Source organism: Loxodonta africana, chromosome 24, assembly GCF_030014295.1.
Source record: "Loxodonta africana isolate mLoxAfr1 chromosome 24, mLoxAfr1.hap2, whole genome shotgun sequence".
NCBI lineage: Eukaryota > Metazoa > Chordata > Mammalia > Proboscidea > Elephantidae > Loxodonta > Loxodonta africana.
In genome coordinates this window covers 32,474,377-32,498,863 of record NC_087365.1, presented here as the reverse complement: position 1 = coordinate 32,498,863, position 24,487 = coordinate 32,474,377, and the positions used below count along the sequence as shown (strand labels likewise).

The 24,487-nt window shown below is 49.3% G+C and overlaps 1 protein-coding gene and 1 long non-coding RNA gene across 2 annotated transcripts; one reads left to right on the top strand and one right to left on the bottom strand.

Annotated features, from left to right (window-relative positions):
- Positions 1-1,318: 1,318 nt before the first annotated feature.
- Positions 1,319-22,579, bottom strand: BPIFB1 (BPI fold containing family B member 1). Its single transcript, XM_064275973.1, has 14 exons — positions 21,496-22,579; positions 18,658-18,799; positions 17,872-17,979; positions 16,928-17,077; positions 16,072-16,153; positions 13,036-13,099; positions 11,084-11,169; positions 8,665-8,844; positions 7,652-7,705; positions 6,984-7,142; positions 5,210-5,277; positions 4,281-4,326; positions 3,265-3,328; positions 1,319-2,341 (listed from the first exon to the last, which is right to left on the bottom strand). Exons 1-14 carry the CDS (start codon positions 21,716-21,718, stop codon positions 2,244-2,246), a joined length of 1,524 nt encoding a protein of 507 aa, XP_064132043.1. The 5' UTR covers positions 21,719-22,579; the 3' UTR covers positions 1,319-2,243.
- On the top strand, positions 11,035-12,909 carry LOC135228602 (uncharacterized). Its single transcript, XR_010319243.1, has 3 exons — positions 11,035-11,153; positions 11,706-11,801; positions 12,878-12,909. It is a non-coding gene; the product is annotated as an uncharacterized LOC135228602 (long non-coding RNA).
- Positions 22,580-24,487: the final 1,908 nt, after the last annotated feature.

The following is a 24,487-nucleotide window of genomic DNA, read 5'->3' as shown; positions in this document are numbered from 1 at the left end:
GCCCAGAGGATGTGGGTGGTTGGAATCCTGGGAGCCACGGCCATGGCTGTTTTGGAGAAGGGTCCCCATGCCCCAGCTTGGTTGGGTTGCTGGAGCTGCTCACCTCTGACAGGATCATGTGGGCTGGGACAGAGGCCCTTTCACTGGAGCCATGCTGCACCAAAAATCAGAGGCTCTGCCCATCCTCCAGCTTCCTTGGAGGCCCTCCCAACAGATCCTTGAGTAGCCCCAGGGAACAAGAAGGGAGCTACCCCAAACAAGATGGAGATTGAATTTCTCAGCTCCCTGGTGAGTGGGAACTCAAACCCAGATTTAACATGATTTAGAAAGATGAAGAAATGTGATGCGTGAGGGGCAAATTCATACCCATTCCTCAGACCCCATTGTGGTTGTGAGTCTGGGGAACACAGAGTCTGCCATTCAGTAACTGCCCAATCAGTGTTAGCGGATGCCGTGTAAGGCCTGAAGGCCTGGTCCATGACTTGTAGATAGGAGAAGCTCCTCCCTGGGCAGCCTCTGCAGGCTGTGAGCAGTTACTGTACCTGGGCCAACAGGCCTGCTATTTATGCTCTGAAGTTGAGAAATGGCCTATTCCTGAAGGACCCACCATGTAAGGCTCCTGGTGTGAGTGAGTGAAGGGCTCTGTGTGCTGGGCAGGCCAGGGTCTGGAGAAGAGGAGCCCTGTTGTCTGTCTTGAGCCTCCTGGCATCAGGGAGTCCAGGGTGACAATGGCAGTCACGCGCTGTCAGAGCAGGTAGGGCCTTCAGCGATAAGGCTTGACTTCCTGGAGCCCAGGAAACCATAGTAAGGATGACATCACCCCCAGCTGACATTGCTTGAGCTCCTACCACATCTCTGGAACCGTTCTGTTTCATTTAATTGTCACCATGGTCTCCAAGGCGGGGCTATGATTCTATCCATTTTACAGAGAAGGAAACTGAGGCCCAGAAAGGGGAAACCACATTCCAGGGCTATACAACCAGTGGGTAGCCAGGCCAGAACTCAAAGCCTAGGTTCATCTGTCTTTGAAGCCACATTGTAAAAAAGAGCCATAGACCCACCACATTGCCAAGTTCAACAAAATGTGTGTTCCCCACCAAAGTGGCCTTGAGGCTCACATGGAAGGCGGGAAGAAAGAACTGGCTTTCTTATTCCTCAACCCTAGGAAGGTGGCAAAGACCTTGGACATCATCCATATGTGGCCCAATGTGGCAGAGAAATAGCTCAGCTATTGTCCAGATTGACTCAGATGTGCCTAAACATGACCCAGATGTGGCCCAGATATGGATTGGACATCCTGTCTCCAAGCCTGCCAGGGGCGAAATGACTCCTGTGCTGGGATATAAATAGATCACACGGCAAGAGTCACAGGGAAGTGCTTGTTTATTGCAGAGAGGGACACTCTACAGAGTTTACCTACAGCCTGCCCTCTTCCCCACTCCCAGCTGGACAGCCTGCCCGGAAGGCCACCGTCCAAGTCTTCAGGGGGTGAGAGGAGAGTGGTCCAGGGTTCTATGAGTAGACCGGGGTAAGCACAAGGGCGTCCTGGAATTGAAGGAGAAAAGTCAAACTGGGTCTTTACTGCCGGACTTGAGATTTATGCTGGCTTTGTCCTCGACAAGGTGACTGCTGGCATTGGGGGTCATGACCCTGAACTCACTCACACAGGATTCTTGGAGGGGTCAGAAGAGGTAGGTCCAGTGTGTGAACAGTAACACCAGTAGGGAATGTTTTCTGTTTGTCATTTCTGTGGCCTCAAGCACTCTTAAGCATGTCTGGCACATAGTATGCCCTCAAAAATTATTCATTGAATGAATGAATGAAAGAATGACAAGTAGGATGGAAAAAGCTGGAGGTGTGTTGACCCCAGGCCAGACTGCCAGAATGGTCCACCCCCCAGGGCACCATCGGGGCACATTACAGATAAGGAGGCAAGGCCTGGAGAAGGAAAGGGACTTGTCCAAGGTCCCTCATGAGTGGAGCCCAGGCCTACCACCCAGCCCAGGACTCTCCCAGCCACTGTACCCTCCCTAAACCAAAACCCACTGCCTTCAGTCAATTCCAACTCATAGCGACCCTAAAGGAGAGTAAAACTGCCCCCATATGGCTTCCAAGGCTGTACATCTTTATGGAAGCAGACTGCCGCATCTTTCTCCCGCAGAGCAGTGGGTGGGTTCGAACCACTGATCTTTCTGTTAGCAGCTGAGCACTTGCAGTTAACTGCCCTCCCTAGGGCAGTGTATTTAAGTCTGTGGCCCACTCACATCGGTCAGAGAACATGCAACTTCCTCAAATCCCAGAGCCTTCACTATCGAAATCAGGATCCCGGGTCTTAATTTGCCTGAAATAACAAATGCGGTCAGAGAGTGGTGGGTCTGGAGTGGGACTGGGGCAGGCTTGGCCAGGGATTCGGAGTGTCTCCTCTGCTTCTGCTTGCCTATTTCCAAACCCCCAGCACCCACACAGCCTCATCTCCCCACCCTTTGCCTCTGACACCAGCTTCTGGCTGCTCACAAAGCCTATCCTAACATCCTCTCACACTCCTGTTCAGGAACAATCAGGGGCTCCCATGGTCTACAGCAGAGGTTTCTAACCTTTGAGATTTCTCACTCTAATAAAATACAGAAACAGAGAAGGCAGGGCTGACATGGGTTGCTAACTCTCTCCAGCCCTATGACCTAGGGCTTAATTAGAGTAATTCCACCTTCTCTCTTGGCTTCCTCCACTAACAGCACAAACACCAATGCCAACAACGGCAATGGCTAAGAAGTGTCGAGCACTGACTGTGCCAGGCATCACCTTATAACATCATCTTATTTACACCTCAGAGAAGGTGGTGCTCTTATTTCCCCATTTTACATGTGGGGAAAACTGAAGCTCAGGGAAGTCAAGCAGCTTGTTCAAGGTCAGCCAGCCAGCAAGAGTAGGGACCAGGGCTTGAACCCAGGTCTGCGAGAGACAGCTCAAGTGAGCTCTGATTGTCTGTTTACACCTGTGTCCCTTGGCTGTGAGTCCTGTGAAGCTGGGCCTTGTCTGGTTTGTCTCTTTGTGCCCAGACTCTGGACTAGTAGAGGAGTTAATACAGCTGGGAGGGTGGAGAGGGGAGAGGTCATTTCCAGCTGGGTGCTCAGAAAAGCTTCCTAGAGGAGGCGGAATTTGAAGCAGACTCTGAGGATGGATAGAAAATGAATGAAAAGGGCCCCAAACGGGGACCCAGGTGAGAAAAGTAAAAGGGGGGGGGCGGTGGCAGGCAGAGTGACGCACCATTCTCGTTCGGCAGCAGGATGGACTCTAGGATCTCAGTGATGATGTCTTCCAGAAAATCAGCCTGAGAGACAGTAGGGGCACCGTCACCCTGACTGAGAATACAAAACCCTCTCAGCCATTCCTAGGACAGGCACGACCCAGCCCCGTGGCGAGGCTAGGTGGAATCCCAGGCCCCCTGCCTGTGAGAGTGGCAAGGGCTCCCATATGGCAGACAGGCTTGGGGCAGGGCACAAACAGCTAGCCGCCCCTGGGGTCTGGCAGGTGGTGGGATTAGGGTGCAGTGGAGGATGGGTCCATCCTCAGGGGGCTCCACGGCTCTCTTCTAAACTAATTTGCCTTGAGGGAATGTTGCCCTACATTGCCTGAGCTTTGTCTTCTCAAGGGAGGCCAGAAATCCTGGTTTTCATGTGGAAACCTCCCTGTTTTAGAATATTAGCCAATTTTTTTTTAAAGAACTAAACAAAAGATGAGGACCAAAGGAAACATGGCAGAAGGTAGGGTTTGGCCAGTTTGAGACCTCTGATCTGAAGACCAGCAGGGAAGAGTCTGCCCAGGGTCACCGAGGTGAGTCAACGTGAGCAAAATGAGATTGTGAATCGGGGGCTTTGTTTTCTAATTTAGGATGAAAATGTTACTGAAGGAAAGTGTGTATCTGTGTAGGTGAGTATCTGTGAGTGTGTATATTTGTGAGTGTCAGTGTGCGTGTGAGTATACGTGTGTTCTCAGCTGTGTCCAGCACACAGAAGGTGCTCAGTAAAGACCTGAGCCAGGAGGTCTGTGGCTGCTGCCAGGCCTCTTCCTTCTCCTTCCTTTTGCTCACATTCAGTCATCAAGAGCTGGAGATTCCAGGCCAGGCAGCCTTCCTGTGAGTCCTGGTACTCACCTCAGACCAGGACTTTGTGGCTGGTAACTTAGAAGCTACCACAGGGCTGCCCGTGGGGACCTCGTTTGAGATAAATTCTGGGCAGTGTTTCTTTTCAGAACGAACCATTTTGGGCTCTGTTAACACTCACGTTGAATAGGCCAATCCCCGAGTTCATAAGGTAGATCCGATCAGAACTGCAACAGAAGATGCTTGTGAGAATGGCCCCTTAGGACCCACTCATTCATTCATTCAACATTTATTGAGCAACTACTATGTACCTGGCACAGTGCCAGCTCTGTAGAGTTAGCAGTGAACCAAATGAAGTCTTTGCCCTGTGGAGCTTACGTTCTAATGGGGAGAGACAGAAAATAAACAGTGGCCCAAATAGCAGATAATTCACCCCCAGGAGTGAGGACTGTGGTGAACTGGGAGCCCAGGCCCCTTCTAAAGTGGACGACTGATTCCCAACTCTGGGGTTTGTTGCTGTGTGGGAATGCGGGCCAAGGGGGCCAGGCATTCTGATTTTTATATGTGGCAACTAATTTATATTAAAAAGCCAATTGTGTGGGCTGATCAAAGCACTTCATGGTGTGGTTCATACCAGGAGGCCCCCTGTGTGCAGCTCTGACCTACTCTCTGGGGCAGCAGGGAAGGTCGTAGGATGGGGGAGAACAAGCAGGGGCACTCTGTGCTGGGCTCCAAGGGGGCATGGCGTCTGGGTGTGGCTGTCACTGCCACTGATCCCCAGTGGTGGGTTCAGTCTTGAGGTGTCCAGAATGGGTCACCCAGGGCCAAGGGGTATGGGCGAGATTAAGAATGATGTGGGCAGGCCATTCCTGTGGCCAGGGTCAATCTGCCCTGTGGCTGCTGCCTCTTCCCTCTCCCTCCCTTTGCCCACTTTCAGTCCTCAACAGCTGGAGATTCCAGGCCAACAGCCTTCCTGCTAGAACTGGAGCAGCCTTTGCCTGATACTCACCCCACAGAGGCTCAAAACACTTTATGTTTAAAGAAACCTGATGGTCACAGGGCATGATTCATTTTCATCAACAGGGTCTTCCTAGTGATTTACATGCTTACCGGATGTTATGTAAGTTGAGCATAAGTCGGTCACCTTCGGTGTAAAACTGAGCTTCTGAACTAGCCTCCTGTGAGAAGAGAAGGCCGCGGCCCATTTCTTCTATAAGGATGAATCAAGCCTGGAGCGTGGGGGTTATGCAAGAAGCCTCTGGCGTCAAGCTGACACAGTCTGAATCCCAGTTACTGGCTCTGTGACTTTGAGAAAGGGCCTGACCTCTCTGGGCCTCATTTTCCTAATTTATTAAATAGGGTAATAACTGTCCTCACTCCCTTATTTAACAGATTCAACATAGGATTGTTTTGGGGAACAACGATAATGATGACGATGACAGCGCTATGCATGGAGCCCTCACCTGTGTGCTGGGTCATGTTTTAAGAGCTTTATATGATTATTCTCCTTTAATCCTCACAACCCTATGAGGTGGGTCCTCTTATTACCCCATTGTAGAGGTGAGGAAGCTGAGGGACAAAGAGAATAAGCAACCACCTGGTAAATGTTAACCATTGTTGAAATGGTTAATCATTATTGGAAAGGTCAGAAGTTAAGCCAGGCCCCAAATATGGGGGCCAAAGATATACACCAATTTGACCTCTGGGCTGGGGTAACCCTGAGGGAAGTGTGGCAGGCTCCGCTCCAGGTCAGCTGCACCCAGACAGCAAACTTGTCTTGCAGGCCTGAGTTTGGATGGCCTTTTAGAACGTGCCTGCCATTGGCCAGGGAGGGTCCCACCAGGGACTAAGGCCGGGGTTTGTGTGTGTGTGGTTCTCAGTGTCCTTCAATCCAGGAAGCCAGGGCACTGTGTGAGCAGCTCCAGGTGCACCATTCACCTTGTAGGCTTTGTGAAATTGTGTGGTAGACAGCTGTACGAAGCAACCCTGCTGTAAGGATAGTGTCAATATCAGCCTTCTATTAAGGAGTCCTCCTAACCTCCTAAGGTTAAGCATCTACCCATTATACCCATTGCCATCGAGCCGATTTCGACTCATAGCAACCCTACAGGACAGAGTAGAACTGCCCCATAGGGTTTCCAAGGAGCAGTTGGTGGATTCAAACTGCTGACCTTTTGATTAACAGCCAAATTCTTAACCACTGTGCCAATGCCCAACTACAAATCCTGCCTCATCTTTCTCTTCCCTTTTGCCTTCTATAGTGGGTGGTATGGGTGCCCCACTCAGAACCCCTTTCCAGGGCAGGCATCCATCCCTCAGCTGCTGTGACTGTTGCTGCTCAAGGTTCATACCTGTCCCTTCTTGCCCTTCTCTGGAAAATTGCCCTTGCTTGAACAGAGCTGCCTTGCTGGGAAGTTATGTTCCCCGTGCCCTTGGGGAGCCATTGGTAGCTAATGATGGACTGGCAAAGGGGTACCAAAGGCCAGTCCTCTTGTCTCAACGTGGGCTCAACTCTGTGGGCCTGTGAGGGGATAGCCAGCCTGAGGATGAAGGGGGAAAGAGAAGAATAAAGACAAGATTGTTTGAGCACCTGGATCCAGCTACTCCCAAAGGCAAAATCATCTAGACCTTTCAGTCATATGAGCTAATATAATTCCTCTCGTGCATGTGAATTCAATTTCTGCTCAAAGATCCCCAATAACCTTGCGAGGCCAGAGTTCTCTCCCCAGAGCTCCTAAGTCTTGATTCATGGCTCTTCTCCCTCCCCATCCCTGCTGCATGACCAGAGTGGTGGAAATGTTTAGCAAAGCAGGAGGGGAAAACAGGAACAGTGAACAGGAGGGTCCTCCAGGCTGCTGCCAATGTCACAAACAATTGAACTCACAATGCCCAGGGTGAAGAAGGGGCAGCGGGCTTCGTTGGTGGCAAACACCTCAAACACGATCCGCTGGGCCACGTTGGCATTGCCCTTACTCAGAAGGAGCACGGGGGTATCCTGGGTGAAGATCTTCACAATCTGTGTGGGCCCCAACTGATCTGCAGCCTAGAAGGACATCAGACCTACGTGTGGCCTCCCAAGTACCTCACAGTGGCCCACAGGCCCCACGTGGCCCCCACGTGGCCTGGCCCTAACCACCTTCCTCGCCTCCTTGCTTCCTTTCTATGCTGCACCCAGAGTGCCCTTCTTCAAGATCCTTGAGTGTATTGTCGTTCTTCCCGCCTCATAGCCTTTGGCCTTGGTGTTCCCTCTGCCTGGAATGCTCTTCCTTTCAGGGAAGAACTCCCCGATCCCCCAAACTCTATCAGCTCTCCCATAACACTTAGAACCTGGCCCTGGTCACTGCACTTGTAACTGAGGTATTATCTGCGTAAGTATTTGATTTAGGTCAAACTGCCCTATTAGACTGAAATCTCTGTGAGGGCAGGTACTGGCTCTGTTAAATTCACAGTCCTAGAAGGAAAGTGAGCCCTCCCACACGTATTCTTCTTCTCAGAGGCCCACATACAGACCCAGGAAACACCCATCAAGCTGCAGATGGCAAATAGACCCACCTTTTCACTGATCGGCTTGATGCTTGACTTCAGCTGATGGGCCAGCTTGGGAAGCTGAGGGCGAGAGGAAGTCAGAGGGGCAAGGGGAAATGTGTCTCCTGTACCTCACTGCTGGAATGAAGGTTTCCTAGAACCTCAGAAAAGCTGGGTGGGCCAGGTAGTTCAGGCCACATGTGTTTCACTGCTGGAAAAACAGCTGCTATGTCAGAGGCAGTAGGACAAGGGGCCCTTACTGACCTGAACTTTTCCTCCTAGTTGGTGGTAGTTGTGGGTCTGTGGGCTGTTCTCCACTTCCAGAGGACATATAGAAATGACCATAATTCTTACTACAGTCATGAATGTGGTTGCTAGTGACCACTCCTATTTTCTCACCATCCCAGCCCCTTACTCTGAGTTCTAAATTTTTAAGAACTTGGTTATTTGTTGCCTGTCAGCTGACCTGAATTCCTGCCACCCTCCCATGCCTTTGGGCCAACAATTTTCCTCCTCTGGGCCTCAGTTTCCTCATCAATCACCCTGGAGGAGATGGTACATTCTCGTTGACTACTCGTGGTTGTCTGCTGTGCTGTGTTGATAAGGATTCCAACACTGATTTAGCAACCAGGCTCAACAGGAAGGAGGGCCCTGATCAGCTAGTGATGTCTGCCATGGGCCCCCTAAAGGGGAGCATCGGTACAATTGCTATTCCTGGTGTGCCTAGTATCTAAGATGTATTTGTCATCTCTGGACTACTCAGTATCTGAGATACCCTTCAGCTTGACAGGACTGTTATTTGGTGGAGGAGGCAGACGTATCAGGTTTCAGAGGGCAGAATAGGACAGGGACTGGACCTTATGGGGAAGATTTTGGGTCTGTTAGAGGAGAGAATGAGCTGTCTATTACCGGAGGGATTTAAATGAGCTTGACAGGGATTCCTGCTTGGGGTCCCAGGGGTCCCTGCACACTGTTTGATTCAGACAACTCCCATGACACAGTAGAGGTGGCCCCATCTTCTGCCCCATGCCAAGGCTTACCACATAGTCCAATAGTACTGCAAGTTCTTCCGGGGAGAGCAAGGCAGCCACCGCAGAATTCACCACATCCTGTCTCACAATGAGACTAAAAGGGGCGCTGTCCAGGGTGGGCACCGTCAGGGACACCAAAGAGTCATTGAACCAGTTGGTCACCTTTCCCTGCGAGTCCGACAACTTGGCCTGAGGAGACACAGAGCAAGGAGCTGACTGAGAATTTTAACTCCACAGCTTACTCTATAACAATCTGGAAGGAAATGACACCTTTCAGCTTGTTTCTCTTTTTGCATTTGCTGCCAGGAAGCTTGGCCTGAAATTCAGTGCCTTGGTATAGGCAGAGTGATCTCAGGTGCCTGGCAATATCTACTCTACCTGCAACCCTCATATAATCTCTGACTTTTATTTTTTTCAACCCAGATATCTAATTTTTTGCTTATGTTTCAACTTCTCAGATACCTCAAACCATTTGGCTGAAGGGAGAATTAAAAACTGCAACAAAATGGGTAGAAATGTTTGATGCTGTGATTTCCCAAGGGAGCCATGAAAGCTAGAGTCTGAGGTTCACGCAGCCTGGGTTGGCCTGGTTCCTCAGGGAGTCCAGCGCAGCGTGGATGTGTGGCTTTGCATTTTAGAGAGCACTAACATTTACTGAACGTTTCCTGTCTGGCAGGCCCTGTGCAGTCTCATTTCGTTCCTTCCTCAGTGACTGTTATTATCTACATTTTGCAGATAAGAGACTGAGGATCAGTGAGGTGAAGAAACCTGTCCAAAGTCAAATAGCCAGGGGCCCAAAGCTCATCAAATGGGAAAAGGACATTCTTTTTAACAAATGGTGCTGGCAAAAAAATGAAGCAGATGTCTATCTGCAAAAAAATAAAGCAGGACCTATACCTTACACCATACACAAAAACAAATTCAAAATGGATCAAAGACCTAAATATAAAACCAAAAACTAAAAAGATCATAGAAGAAAAAAAACAGGATCAATGCTAGGGGCGCTAATACACGGCATTAACAGGATACAAACCATAACTAACAATACACCGACTCCGAAAGATTGGCTAAATAACTGGAATCTTCTAAAAATTAAATACTTATGCTCATCAAAAACTTCACCAAAAGAGTAAAAAGAGAACCTCCAGACTGGAAAAAAATTTTTGGCTATGACAAATCTGACAAAGATCTAATCTCTAAAATCTACAGGAAAATCCAACACCTCTACAACAAAAAGACAAATAATCCAATTACAAATCGGCAAAGGAAATGAACAGACACTTCACCAAAGAAGACATTCACGTAACTAACAGACACATGAGGAAATGCTCATGATCTCTAGCCATTAGAGAAATGCAAATCAAAACCGCAATGAGATACTATCTCACACCGGCATTAACTGACACACACATACACAGACACACACACAAAAAACCCAGAAAATAACAAATGCTGGAGTAGCTGTGGGGAGATTGGAACGCTTATGCACTGCTATGGGAATGCAAAATTATACGGCCATTTTGGAAAATGATATGGCACTTCCTCAGAAAGCTAGAAATAGGAATACCATATGATCCAGCAATCCCACTCTTAGGATATATTCTAGAGAAATAAGAGCCATCACATGAATAGACATATGCACACCCATGTTCACTGCAGCTTTGTTCACAATAGCGAAAAGATGGAAACAACCTAGATGCCCATCAACAGACGAATGGATAAACAAAAGGTGGTACATACACACAATGGAGTATGACGAAACGATAAAGAACAATGATGAATCTGAGAAGCATCTCATAACATGGATGAATCTGGAGGACATTATGCTGAATAAAATAAGTCAATCACAAAAGGACAAATGTTGTATGAGGCCACTACTATAAAAACTCATAAAAAGGTTTACATACAAAAAGAAACATTTGATGGTGACGAGGGAGGGGAGGGGTGTGGATGGAAAAAACACTAAATAAACAATAGATAAGTGATAACTTTGTTGGAGGGTAAGGCAGTACACAATACTGGGGGAGCCAGCACAAAAAGAAACAAAGTCGTGTAGCTGGAGAATACTGGAACTGGGAGAGAAACAGGTCTGTCCTATTCTCAATGATGTATTTTGATCCTGGGATCAGCCAGGGGCTCTTGTTTCAAGGTCGCCAGAGATTTGGGGATTAGCAGGGGCTTGCCTGAGAGAAAAGCCAAGAGCCCCAGAGCACACACTCCTTGGGTCAATGTTCTGTGTGTCACCATTAGGTTCCACCTGCTGTTCTTTTCTCCCTCACATGGTTTGCGTTGGGGGCGGGGGGGTGCTTGGCCTGTTGTGACTTTTCTAAATTGGCCTGCTTGTCCCAACTGTAACTGATCTTTTCTCCCCTGAAACAGACGCATGGTGTCTGACCCTTGGCTGTGAGGGATGGCCCGTGACACTTACCCTCAGGTTCAGCTGGATGACACTACTGTTGATGGCAAGAGACAGAAGGTCAAACTCCAGGTGGTTGAAGGTGAGGGAAACGGGAACTGCTCACGGAAAAGAAGAAAGTTCTGTGAGAGCGGAGGGCAGTGTGGGACGCGGTGGGATGACCAGGAGTAAAAATACTGATGTTGATGATGATGATGACTGATATTGATATGCTCGGTACTAATATTTACGCTTAACAATGACCCTAGGAGGTACCCCATTTTACAGATAGAGAAACCAAGGCTCAGAAAAGTGGAGTGACTTGTTCAAGGTCATGCACTGAGAATATTTGAACACCAGTCAGCCCTATGCCAAACTTCTGGTTCGGGACAAAACTTAACTATTGCTTTTAACTCTCCATCTCCTTTACTGGACTGACCCGCATCCCAGATGCGGGTAGGGTCCAGGTCTGGGAGCCCAGCTGTCCATGGGGTCGCATCTTTTCGCTTCGGGATTCCGCATTTGGCCGCCAGGTGGCGGTGGCGTCTCATCTACCCTGGGCTGCTGGGACCGGAAACCGGCGATGACGATAGAGGGCGGGCCTGGACTGGTATTTTTCCAGCCTGCTCCATCTTGGCCCCACCCACTCCTCCAGGATCTTGGCCCCACCCGCTCTTCCAGGAGCTCTCCCGCCCAGTCCCAGGATTGCAGAGGAGCCAGGAAGCCCTGGGTTCGAGCCCCAGTGATCTCGGTTAGTATCTTCCCACCTCTGAACCTGTTTACTCATCTTAAAATAGGGGTATAATAGTAGTACCTGCATCATAGGGTTAGACAGAACTGGCACCTAGTAAGAGTTTAATAAAGTTGTCTCAAATCTGAGTGAGTTCAGGCTTGGCACTGGAAGTATTGGGTTCAGGCTCTCCCTGATCACTAATTGCCTCTGAGACCTTGGACAAATGGCTTAATTTCTCAGAGCCTCAGTTACCTCATCTGGAGGTGCGTTAATGATTGCTACTTCGTAGGGTTGTCTGAGGAGTCAGCGAGACAGTGTATAAAATGCCCAGACCAAGGGCTTGGCCCATAGTAAGTACCCAATGTGTGTAATTCTGCTCTCTTCTTTCCACTCCTCTCTTGCTGCCCTTTGAATGAGCCTCTTCAGACACCAGAACAATAGATGGCAGGCTTTTTCTTCCCCTACCAGTCTCCGCTTTGCAGAAACCCATGTCCTCCCATCTCTGCTGCTCTTAAAAAACAACTAAACCCATTGCCATCAAGTTCCAACTCATAGTGACCCTACAGGACTCATGGCGACCCTATAGGACAGAGTAGAACTGCCCCATAGGGTTTCTAAGGAGCGACTGGTGGATTCAAACTGCCGACATTTTTGGTTAGCAGCCATAGCTCTTAACCACTGCATCACCAGGGGTCCCTGTTATTCTTGGGGAGAGGGAAATGACCTCTTTCCTGGGCACAGATCTTGTCTCTTCCCTTGTCGCCTTTTCCATAGTAAACTGAGCTTGCTGTACCATTTACTCACTCATTCAGCACACTTCTGTGAGCACATCTCTGTGCCAGGCAGTGACCTGGCATGTGCCTGGAACTTGCCTGTAAACTTTTAATCTCCACTAACAATCCTATGAGGCAGGGATGCACAGCCTTCATTTTATAGACAAGAAAATAGAGGCTAAAAGGAGGTGGAGTGGCTTGCCGAAGGGATGAAGCAAGTCAGTGGCAGAGCTGGGATTTGAACTTGAGTTTATCTGGGGTTCCGGGGGCCGAAACCTTTCCCACTGCACCTGCTGGCCTCACATAGAACCTTATACATAGTAGGTGCTTGTGAAGCTGTAGTTGTGAATTCCTGTCTGCTGGTCCTGTGGGGGGATCGCCTGCAGCTCATCCCACCTGCTACTGGGCCCATGTTACTGCTCGGGCTTGACTGGCTCAGTCCTAAAGGAGAGAGGCTGGAGAGAGAGCAGTCTGCCTACCTCTCACCAGACGCAGGAGATCCGCATACATGTCTTCGAAGGCTGCCTTGATCACGGGACACAGCTGCAACAGCACAAAAGCAGGAGCTTGGTCAGCGAGGGGCTGGGCGTGCACTGAGCTTCTCACCGCCCCCGCCCCCAACACTGCCAGTGGTTTGCCACATGGGGCTATTTTGTCGACCACTCCTTACTACTCTTGAGAAATGAACATGCACTTTGAGAAATATTAATTTTTTCTATAAATAACTGATTCCTGTTCCCAGCTGTTTTGCCAACGCAGAGCCAGAGAGACTAGAGACTCCCAGCATGCGTTGCCAAGGGACCGTCTATTCCTCATGCATCTTCTCCCACGATTTCCAGTCCTTCATTTCCACCAGTGGGCCTCAACCCCAGCTGCACATTGGAATCCTCTGGGGGAGGTAGAACCCTCTGGGATACAAGGCCTGAACCCAGACCAATTCCATCCGTCTCTCTGAGGTAGGACCCAGATGTCAGTATTTAAAAGTCTTCCCAGGAGGTTCTGATATGCAGCCTGGGTTAAGACCAATAGATTTACACTGGAAGGGGCTTATCTAGTATTTTTTGAGTGGACTTCTGCCAGATGCCCCCCTTTCAAACATGCTGTGCCTCTTCGCCTCATGTCAAGTAAAATACTCATATGACCACTGTGTCAAATCCAGTGAGTCATGGTGGGAAACCGTGTGAGTTTCTCATATCTTTGCTATATTTGTGTTTCACCCTTAAAGACGGATACTATGCGAAGAACATATTATAATCTCATGCTTTTGCCATTTTTTTTCTAGTGGAAAAGACATTTTTAGCTGTTAAAGTATGACGCCAGATAAAATATGATTTTGCTGGAGGCTGGGACAAAGTTTACAGTGGTGCTCTACTTTGAAAAATTCCCATTTTAAATAGAAAAAAAAAGTTCTCCGAAGAAAAAATATATTAAATAGGAAAAGCTAAATTTTACAAAATTGTTCACTTTCAGATTCCTTTAAAAAGGCTCTCTGGAACAGTTTAGTACAGTATTAAATATAATTCAGCTATTATAATAATTATGAATATTTTACAATGGCATAGAAACATAGGTATAATTGAAAGAACATCAATAGTATTTATACTAAGTGCTGCCGCATAAAAATATGAACATATGTGAATGGAGATTGGAAGGCAACATGCAAAAAAGAAAATAGTTACTGCATTAAGATAGACTGTTTTCCAAAATTGTTGTAGTTACCACATCATCTTTTTCATTTAAAAAAGTTTTATTATATCATGGAAGCCCCATAGACACATCCAAACTCCCTGAGGGACCAAATTACTGGGCTGAGGGCTGTAGGGACCATGGTCTCCGGAAACATCTAGCTCAGTTGGCATAACATAATTTATAAGGGAAATGTTCTACATTCTACTTTGGTGAGTAGCATCTGGGATCTTAAAAGCCCGTGAGTGACCTTCTAAGATACTTCACTGGTCTCACCCCTTCAGGAGCAAGGGAGAATGAAGAAAACTAAAGATACAAGGGAAAGATTAGTCCAAAGGACTAATGGACCACATCTACCACAGTCTCTAAGAGACCGAGTCCAGTACAAGTAGATGGTGCCCAGCTACCACCACTGACTGGTCTGACAGGGATCACAATAGAGGGTCCTGAACAGAGCTGGAGAAAAACATAGAACAAAATTCTAACTCACGAAAAAAGACCAGACTTACTGGCCGGAGAGACATTGGAGAAACCTTGAGAGTATGGCCCCTGGACACCCTTTTAGCTCAATAATGTAGGTACTCCTGAGGTTCACCCTTCAGCCAAAGATTAGACAGGCCCATAAAACAAAATGAGACTAAAGGGGCACGCCAGCCTAGGGGCAAGGACGAGAAGGCAGGAAGGGAGAGGAAAACTGGTAATACGGAACCCAAGGTCGAGTAGGGAGAGTGTTGACATGTCGTGGGGTTGTTAACCAATGTCATAAAACAATATGTGCGCTAACTGTTTAATGAGAAGCCAGTTTGTTCTGTAAACCTTCATCTAAAGCCCAATAAAAAATAAATAAAAAGATATCAAGGGGTCAATGATAAAAAAAGTTTTACTATATAAAAAAAAAAAATCAGTTTTTAGACAAGGTGTTTTGACCCCCCAGGAGGGGTGGCCCATTGTTGCCAACACATCCTGGAATTTTCAGTGGAAGTCAGCAGCCAAAGTGGATGAGCCCTACTTAAAATGCTTTAGTTGACTCAGGACATATAAGAGATGTATAAAACGAGATTGACGTGTTTATTGATTCAGAAAAGTAAATCCTACAAGACTTTGTGGGTGGCAGACCCCTGAAGACCACAGCCAGGTTGATTTGAGATAGTGGTGTGCTAGAACCAGCTCTCACTGACTGGCAAGGACCAATTGTTAAATTTTCAAGAATTTCTGATCTGGGTGCTAAATCCAGCCATTATGAAAAATTAAGTTACATAAATTTACAATTAAATAAGTTCTATTAAAAACAAAGGTTAAAAAAAAAAAAAAACCTCAAAATTTTTTATTCCTTCCTAGTTATTTTACTATTATCCATGGCTCTTGAGGTTATTTAGCTTTCTTGTATCTGCATGGTGGAAAGACTATACATTAGTGTTCTATTGCACGTCTCTTCCCAACTCTGTGTTCTGTGAAGTCACATTGGTAGCTTCAAATCAGCCATGGAGGGAGTATTTATACCACGGAAGTCAGCAGGTGCTACAAACTAGGGCTCCCTCCCCTCACCCTTCCCAGAGTTCATCATTGAACATTATCCAGCACATCAGGTTATCAGCATAAGTCATCCTGGCAGACTTTTGGGGGTTCCATTACCTTGATCTCAACAATCTACCTGAGTCAATGGCTCCGTCCGTTGCTCTTTGCTCAGCCACCATGCCTGAAAGAATTAGCCAGCCCCAGAAGTTTCCCTCCCAAGGAGACTCAAGTCCCTCAGCACCAGCTTGCAGTTCCACCCCAGCTCCACAGAGGGAACAACCCTCACAGGCCAGAGGGGTCCTGATTCCACTTACCTCACTTTTCACCATTTTGGGCAGGGCGGGCACTAGGAAGCCCATGACCTTGTCGGTTAAGAAGTTGGCCAGGAAGGTGAGCCTTGCCAAGGGGAGAAGGGGTAGAGAGATTAAAAAGGGTCAGAGATAATCTCCCCTCCCCATTTTACCGAAGGGGAGATCAAGTCCAGAGGAGGAAGGAGCCTGCCCAAGGCCACACAGCCTGTTAGGGATAGAGCTGAGTTTAGACCCTGAGCCAGGTGTAGACAGTGACAGAGAATTCTCTAGGAACAGGGTCTAGGGGTGGGGTTGTCTTGAAACTTGTGCTGGGCTTTGGAGTGATGGGGGTTGGTATGTCTCGCCATTCTCCTGCTAAGGAGAAGTGAAGGGAAGCACAGTGTTTTTGAACACCTACCACATGACATGGACTATTCTGAGTGCTTTATGGCTATTGCCTGATCTAATCCTCTCCCTGCTGCCTGGAAGATATCATCAACTCCACTTTACAGATAAGGAGGGTGAGGCATAGAGAGGTGAAGTGACGTGCCCAACATTGCCCAGACAGTGAATGAAGGAGCTGTGTTTGCCTGACTCCAAAGACTTTTTTTTTACACTGTGGTTCCACCTGAGTGTCCTTGTCGTACCTCCTGGCATGATGCCCAAAATCTCACCATTCTTGCTCCTGCCCTTGATGTCTTGAACTCTCTTTGACATTACAGATTCCCTGGTATTACAGATTGTCAGTTGAAAGTCAGGAGGGGTAAGTTCTTTTCTTTCTCTGGGTCTGTGTCCTCCATGTGTAAAATGAGGAAAGACTGCCCCCCTGACTTCCCTCCCAGGTGTGGTTGGAGCCCAGCAGGGAGCTGGCTGCACTCACTTGCGTAGCAGACTGATGTGCAGGCTGCCTTGGCTGGTGAGGCAGTTGGTGAGGATGAGGCGGTTGTGACCCTCCTCGCTGCTCTCCAGTTGGATGATGGCTTGGGCCTCAGTCTCCATGTGTATCTCCACGATGGATTTGACCAGGGGCCTGGAGGGTGGAGGTGCCAGACCCTGTGAGCGCCCTCCAAGTTTAAGGTGAGAGCAAAACTGCTGTCCATCTGTCAATTGGCTCTCCTCCCTTCTGCCTGGCTTCTCGTCAGTCTCCTTTGTTGGTTTTTCCTCATCTTCCTAACTGCTTTTCCCCAGCATGTCCCAGACCCGGGTTTTGGATTCGTCTCCTGGTTTAAATCTCACCCATATGACAAAAGCTTCCAAACTCCTACCCCACTCCTTACTCAGGTGTCTTAAGTCATCTCAAATTTAACAGGTACAAAACTGGATTCTGGATTATTTCCCAAACTTCCAGTTGCCCAGGCAAAAACCTTAGTGTCACCCTTGAGTCCTCTCTCACGCCACATCCAATATACCAGGAAATCCTGTTGTCGCTACTTGCCTTCAAAACATCTCCAGAATCCAACCACTTCTCACCACTTCCCAGCCCCCACAGCCCTGACCCAAGTGGTCACTGTCACTTCCTGATTTATCGTAATTATTTTGCTGGCCTCCCTGCCTCCACTTTTGATCCCACAGCAGCCAGAAGTAGGCTTTAAAAATGTTAAGTCACATCATGTCCTTCCTCTGCTCAGAACCCTCCATCTGCCCGTCTTACTCTGTAAAAGCCAGACCCCACCGTGACCCACAAGGCCCTGCATGATCTAGCTTTGAACACGGCAAGACTCTTTCTTCTGTTTGGAACTCTTTCCCTGATACCTGCATGGAGGGAAGGGAGGATGAGTGGGTGAACCTACCAGGCCCACTGTGCCAGACTGAGGAGACACTCACGTGTTGAGTCCAGCCACCATGTCTAAGGGGATCTTGATCATTAGCTCCTGGCCATCTCCTGAGGGTTGCACCTGTAGCTGGAGGACGTTGGCTGAGGTGACCTTCAGCCTGGATGGGGCGTGGGAGAGATGAGAATTATGTTTCATGATCAACCAAGCATTGCCCCCAAACTTTCTCCCCCTCTATCTTTTCCACCTCCCGTGGGTGCTTGGCCAGCAGTTGGGCCCCAAGCCTTGTCCACTGACTCCTCCCTGGTATGGTCTTAGCCCCATCCCTTCCCTCCACCCCTGCTCACAGCACTATGATGATTCCCCTCGCTTAGATGACTAATCCCAGCAACTTGGACCGACGTTTAAGACTCCCTGTGACCCAGACCCTCCCTTTACTCCTCACTCTGGGCTGGAGCTCCAGACATTCTGACGGACTCTCACACCTCTGTGCTTTGGGCCAGGCTGGCGCCTCTGCCTGGAATGCCATTTTCTTCTTGCCTGTTGGTAAACTCTGATTCATTGGCTCAAGGGTCACCTGCACTGAGAAGAGTCATCTCATTCCCATCTCAGGTGATCTTCTTCTGGGGTTACCGCTGTTATAGTTCCTGTGTCACTGTCTTGTGGTTATTGTTAACTACTCTGGGAGGTTCTGAAAGGAGAGGCTTAGTTTGATTCATTCTCCATGGCCAGGCACAGAGTTGACACAATTTGATGTTTGTTGACTGAACATGTCAAGTGTGTTAAGGGCAGAGGTGGGGGAAAGACCTAGCTCCCAAGTTTGTCCTGCTTCACTTACCAGATGATATTGTTCATGATGGTGTTCACCACGTTGCCCAGAAAAGGGATGCCCCCAGCCCGTTCCTCCCGCATGGCGCTGAGCAATGGCAGCTGCTGGAGGATGCTGACGGCATTATGGTTCTTCAGCTCCTGTGTCAGCTCTGGAGGCAGATCCCAGGATTAGGGTTGGGGGGAGGGAAGAAAGATGGCTTTGCCGGGGCTGGGCTGGGGAGGGGCATCACTCAGGGATACTGGGACCCTGATATGAGGTGAGAGTGTGAATGGCTCCATCCAGACCATCTCCACTGTGTAGATGGGACCTGGAGGATGGTGGTCCAGATGGGTCATTTTCAAATGAGGAGTGAGGCCGGGGCACAGGTGGGGCCATTCACACCCCTGGGCATGGCCAGCCTTTGCCAGGAGTGTTGGCTTATACACTTGGCATGTGGACTTGTAACACCCCCCCCACCCCACACCAGCCAATGGACAATACTTCCAGAGCCAGGAGCCACAAGGCCCTGTTTGGGGGAGTTTTACTGCCAAAACACAATTGTTCACAGTTCTCTGGTGTCCTCATCCTAAGGGCCTGTTGTCCAAAGAGCCTCAGATGCTGAGCAGAGAAGACAGCGAGCAAGGCCAGGGGCCAGTGAGTTAGAAGTCCTGGGTGCTTGCCCCTTCGGACTTGCTATGTGACCTGAAGCTCAGTGTGTCCAGCTGATAATGGAGGTAGAACCTGTGTGCTCCGCCCACATTCCCTCAACACTGCTCACTGTGAACATTTCAGACTCTCTGCCTAATGACTTTTTCTGGCAGCAGAGCCTGTTTGGTCTATGTGCAGAGAAGGCCAGAGTGCTGGAGAGTTGGTACTCCAGAAGCAGCCCTCAGCCAATGACTTATGAACCAGCTCCTTCAACTCTCAGGTTAGAGGACTCAAGTGTGTGTTCTCGACTGTCTCCCAGAGCCCTTGCACTCATAATCAAGTTCTTGCCTCTCAACTCCACATCCCATCCTTTTTGCCTGCTCTGTGATACTGGAGCTGGGCCCTATAAATATATCTCCTCTGTTGGCTGGCACAGTGTTAAGCCCTGTTAGTAGAGGCTCTGGAAGGACACTAGAGGAGGAAAGGGCTTCTCTTCCTGACCCAGGTGTGCACCTCTTACTGGTCCTCTGTGGTGTCAGTGCGCAGTGGCTTCAGGTTGCAAGTTCGGTGGCACTCCCAAGGGTAGCTAGTGAGTTCTCCAAGCTCCCCAGCTCACTTCCAGGCGTTTTCCCAGGACAGATTCCCAATGAGCTAACAGCAACCCCCCTTCCTCCATGGGGGGATTCCCAGATAATTTTGTAGGCATCTCAGCAGGTGGGTCTCTGCCCACTAGCCTCAGCCTACCAAATGTGGACCATCTCTGGCCTGGGACAACCCGGCAAACTTCATCACCCAGTAAACTTCAACCACAACCTCTCCAATGAAGTTTGAACCCTGGCTTTGGAGAGGATTCTCTCCCTCCAAGTTTGTTCTGTCCTGGGTATCCCTTCCCAATCCCTAGGGTATTCTTTAGAGTTCTCTTTCTTTTCTCTCTCAGCCAATTTTCCATTACTCCAACCCCCTGATAACAACTCTTTCTATTAAATTTTCCTATTGAGAGTACTGTGTGGTTTCTGTCTCCTGACTGACTCTAATTAATACAGTTGCCCCACAGGACTGAGCTCCAGTCCCCACAGTGGTAACTGGCTTGGACATGCATCCTTTATGGTTGTTTTCCCTTCCCTGACTTGCTCCCCACTCTTCTGCAGGTGTTTCCTGGGATCGCCTAACAACCTAGCCACTTGCACTCAAGTCCTTGACTCAGATTCTGACGCTAGGGGAACCTAAGCCACAGTTGTTGATCTCCAAGTTCCCTCTGGCTGAATTTCACAGTGTGGGCTCAGAGCCCCTCTACTTCCTCTTGCAGCCCCATAGAATTCTCTGTTGCCCGTCCTGCTTGGGGATCCAAGCCCCTGCCCAACCAGCCCTGGCTCAAGACCACTGAATAAAGAGGTTTGGTTCTCTAAGAGCTTTAATGGTGGGCTTCCTGAGCTGACTGAGCATCCCTCTCCCTGGGGACAACACTTGAGAACAGTGGTTCTCAACTGGGGATGAATTTTTCCCCAGAGGGTATTTGGCATGTCTGGAGACATTTCTGATTGTCACAATTGAGCCTGGAATGCTGCTAAGCATCCTATAATGTACAGAACAGCTCCCTACAACAGAGAGTTGTCTGGTTCTGAAGGTCAGTAGTATGGAGGTTGAGAAGCCCGGGTATAGAGTTTATAAAGTTCTTGTCAATTCCCATCTTATTGGGTGCTCGCAGTCACCCTGTGAGGTAGGCCCTCTTGTTTGTTCCAGAGGAGGAAACCAAAGCTGAGGGCCTTGACAGGGTCACACAGCTGGAGAGGGATAAAGCTGTGCCAGGGACCCAGTCCATGAGACCCCCAGTCAAGGGCCTTTGCTCTGGAGACTAGGTCTCACTCAGAGGACGTGCCTGATGGTGGGATTTCAGGCAAGGGCTGTGGCAGGGGCAGTTACATCATCACACGTGGTGGCCATGTACCCCCTCTGAAGGACATGGAGACTTAGAGTGGGAGATTCTTGGCACCCCAGAATCGTGGAACTGAATCATGGAATGTAAGGAGATGGGACTCTCAGAATCATGGGCTCTTGAGATCATAGGCATTCCAAACTTTATAGCTCAATCACTCAAGTCTCATCCCAGAGCTGTGATGTGCACACCCCTAGTGATGGGGAAATCCCTCCCTCCTTTGGAGGGCTACTCCACCTACCCCCTTGCCTTATGGTAATGAGACCTGGGTGGCCAGGACTTACTTTCTTTGATGACTTCTGGGCCTAGGCTGAGAACCGCAGGGGGGCTGAGGGTGGCTTGGACCAAAGTGGCTGCCAGCAAACCACAGACGAAGATGAAGGTCCATGGGCTAGCCATCTTCCTGGGTGGGGGGGTCAGTACGCAGCCGGTGGCAAATGTCAGAACCTGGGGTGAGTACAGAGGGCCCTGTTGGTTGGGCAGAGAGGCCAAGGACAGGCTCACCATGCCTGGTGAATTGGAGCATGGGGTCTAGGAGAGGTTATTTATGGCAGTGATTAAGAGTGTGGGGCTCTGGAGCCTGAATGCCTGGGTCTATGTCCTGGCTCTGCAGCTTGCTAGTTGTGTGGCCTTAGACAAGCAACTAACCTTTCTGTGCCTGAGTTTTTCATCTGACAGATGGGCATAATACCTACTTCATAGAGTTGAATAAATGAGTTAATACCTAGAAAGTATTGAGCACAGTGTCTGTCACATGGTAAGCACTTGGAAAAAGTTAGCTATATTCATACAGGAGAATGACCACAAGTGCCAGGATGAAACATGATCTGCATCAGCCTGGCACTTAAAACCCTCTATGATCCAACCTCAGTCAACCTCACCTCCCACTTTCCCCTGTCTCGCTCTAGAGAGTTCCAGCCTTTCCAAGGTGCTTGAAGTTCTCAGAACATGCCTGCTTCTCTCCTGTGTCTGTGCCTTTTCCCTTGCTCTTCTTGCTTCCTGAAATGCTCTTCCCCTTCCTTATCTGTCTATTGAACCCCTATTCATCCTTTAAAACCCTGCCCAGGTGCCATCTCTGTAAAGCTTTCCATCTCCAGCAGGGACCCTGGACCTCACTTGGAGAACTGTTGCCTTGGGGGCTGGTGTGTGCGCAGGACCCGAAGTTTGGTGGCAGGAAGGAAATGAGAATTCAGGCAGAACTCGAAGGGGTGGAAGGAGCTTCCTCTGTTCCCCTTGCATGGAGTGCCTTTCTCTTTGTCTTTGCCGAGTCAGCTTCAAAACTCAGCTTCTCAACTGACATATGACCTCTTCTAGGAAACCTTCCCTGACTACCCTCCACTATGGCCCTGGTCCGCTTTGAGCACCACATCGGCCTACATTGAGAGTTCCTTGGGGCTGGAACTGTGTCTGATGCTTTCCCCTGTCCCCGTCTCGCCTCAGCATGGGCTGGGCACAGAGCAATCAGTGTGTGCTGGGCAGGTTTGTGTCACGGGGTCAAGGTCAGGAAAAGACTCAGCCAGTCCGGTCCCTGCACTGCTGCTCTTTAGTCTGTGGGTGAGGGAACTGACCACCTCTCCACCCCTACGTCCTGACCCTCAGAGGGTCCTAGCTGACCAAGGGATTTCAGTCTGGGTCGCAGCCTCCCTCCTGCACCTGACCTGACCTTGGCAGGTATCGCTAGCTCGGAACCTTTCTGGCAACATTGGCCTTCAGCCCCTTCCCTGCTCTTTTACCTGGACACACAGAAGTCCTCGCCCGCTGCTCTCCTCTCCTGGGCAGTGGGCCTGCAAGTCCAGCCTTATATCCTGCATGCTCCAGCCTGGGTGCCCATTCTTTGCATTTTGGCTAAGGCCTCAGCCCAGACTGAGGACTCCAGGGTAAATATTTGTGGTTTGCTGTGAACCACAGCCCTGCCTGGAGGCAGCCTTGGGATTCCAGCTTCCTGAGGTTTGGAGAAAGGAGGGTCTAGGCAGTCATGAGGGGCAGGTGGGGCCCTGGGGCCTGTGGCAGGGAGGCTGGGCCAAGCACAATGTGGGCCATGCAAGGAGCCCCCTGCCTCCAGGGCAGTCACTTCCATGGGACAGCCATGAGAACAGTAGCAGCGACAAGGTATTAAGCACCTACGACGTGGCCGATGCCACCCCAGGCTTTACATAGGTCACAGCAGTGGGTAAACATCATTATTCTGACTTTACCATGGAGGAAACAGCCTCACGCAGTTAGTGAATGGCAGAGCCAGGATTCAAATCAGAACTCTGACTTCAAAACCCACCCGGGGATGTCTCCACCATGTGGCAGACACAGGGGGGTCCTGGAGACAGACTGCATCTGAGTCCTGGCCCCAGTACTTCCATCCTGTGTGACTTGGGGCACATTCCGTAGCCTCTCAGCCTCAGTTTTTTTCGTCTGTGAAGTGGGAGTAATGGCAGTACTTAACCTCCTAGTGTACTGGGAGGATCACAGTGTCTACAGCTTAGAGCATAGGTCCAGGCACAGAGGAAGTGCTTGATCAGTGTGAGTGGGTGTCTTCGCTGTTATTATTACTGTTGATAATAGGATGAGCCTCTGTCCGCAGATTACTATCCGAATTTTGTCCAGATCATTAACTTGGGTAAAGGAAGGAATAGCTTCGCCCGCTTTATTCCTCAATGCACCCAAGGGTTCACATCTCCATTAATTAATTCACTCAAAAGAATCCGTTTGGATCCCATTTTTGCCACTTTTTCACTGTGTGACCCTGGGAAAGGTACTTCACTTCTCTGGACATCACTTCCCTCATCTGTCAAATGGAGATAATAATAGTTCCTCCCTCACAGCTTCCAAGAACATGAACTGAGGTGCAGGTCCCGTAGCATGGTGCTCTCCTTCATTCATTCTGCAGCAATTGGCACACGCTTTGCCTTGTGTGTGCCTTTAGGGATCTCAGTGAACATTTGTGGAGTGAATGAATACTGAAGCATAACGTTGAACCAAGGGGACGCGTGAAAACAGCCCAGCAGGACCCCCATCACCCACCGCCTGGGTGCAGGTCTTGGCTAACTTAACCTGCAGTCACCCAGGGCCAGTGTCAGTAACCTTGATTCCACTGAAGGCATCTGAGGCTCAGAGTTGGGGTGTCTTGCTCAAGGTGCACATGGCCAGTGGTGCCAGAGCTGGGTTTTGAGCCCAAGCGTCTGACCCAGACCACATGATCTTAACCACTGTGCTGTCCTTCCCCAGTAACTCCAGGTTATTGCTGGAGGAGGGTGGTGGTGATGCAAACATGGCCTTTGTCAT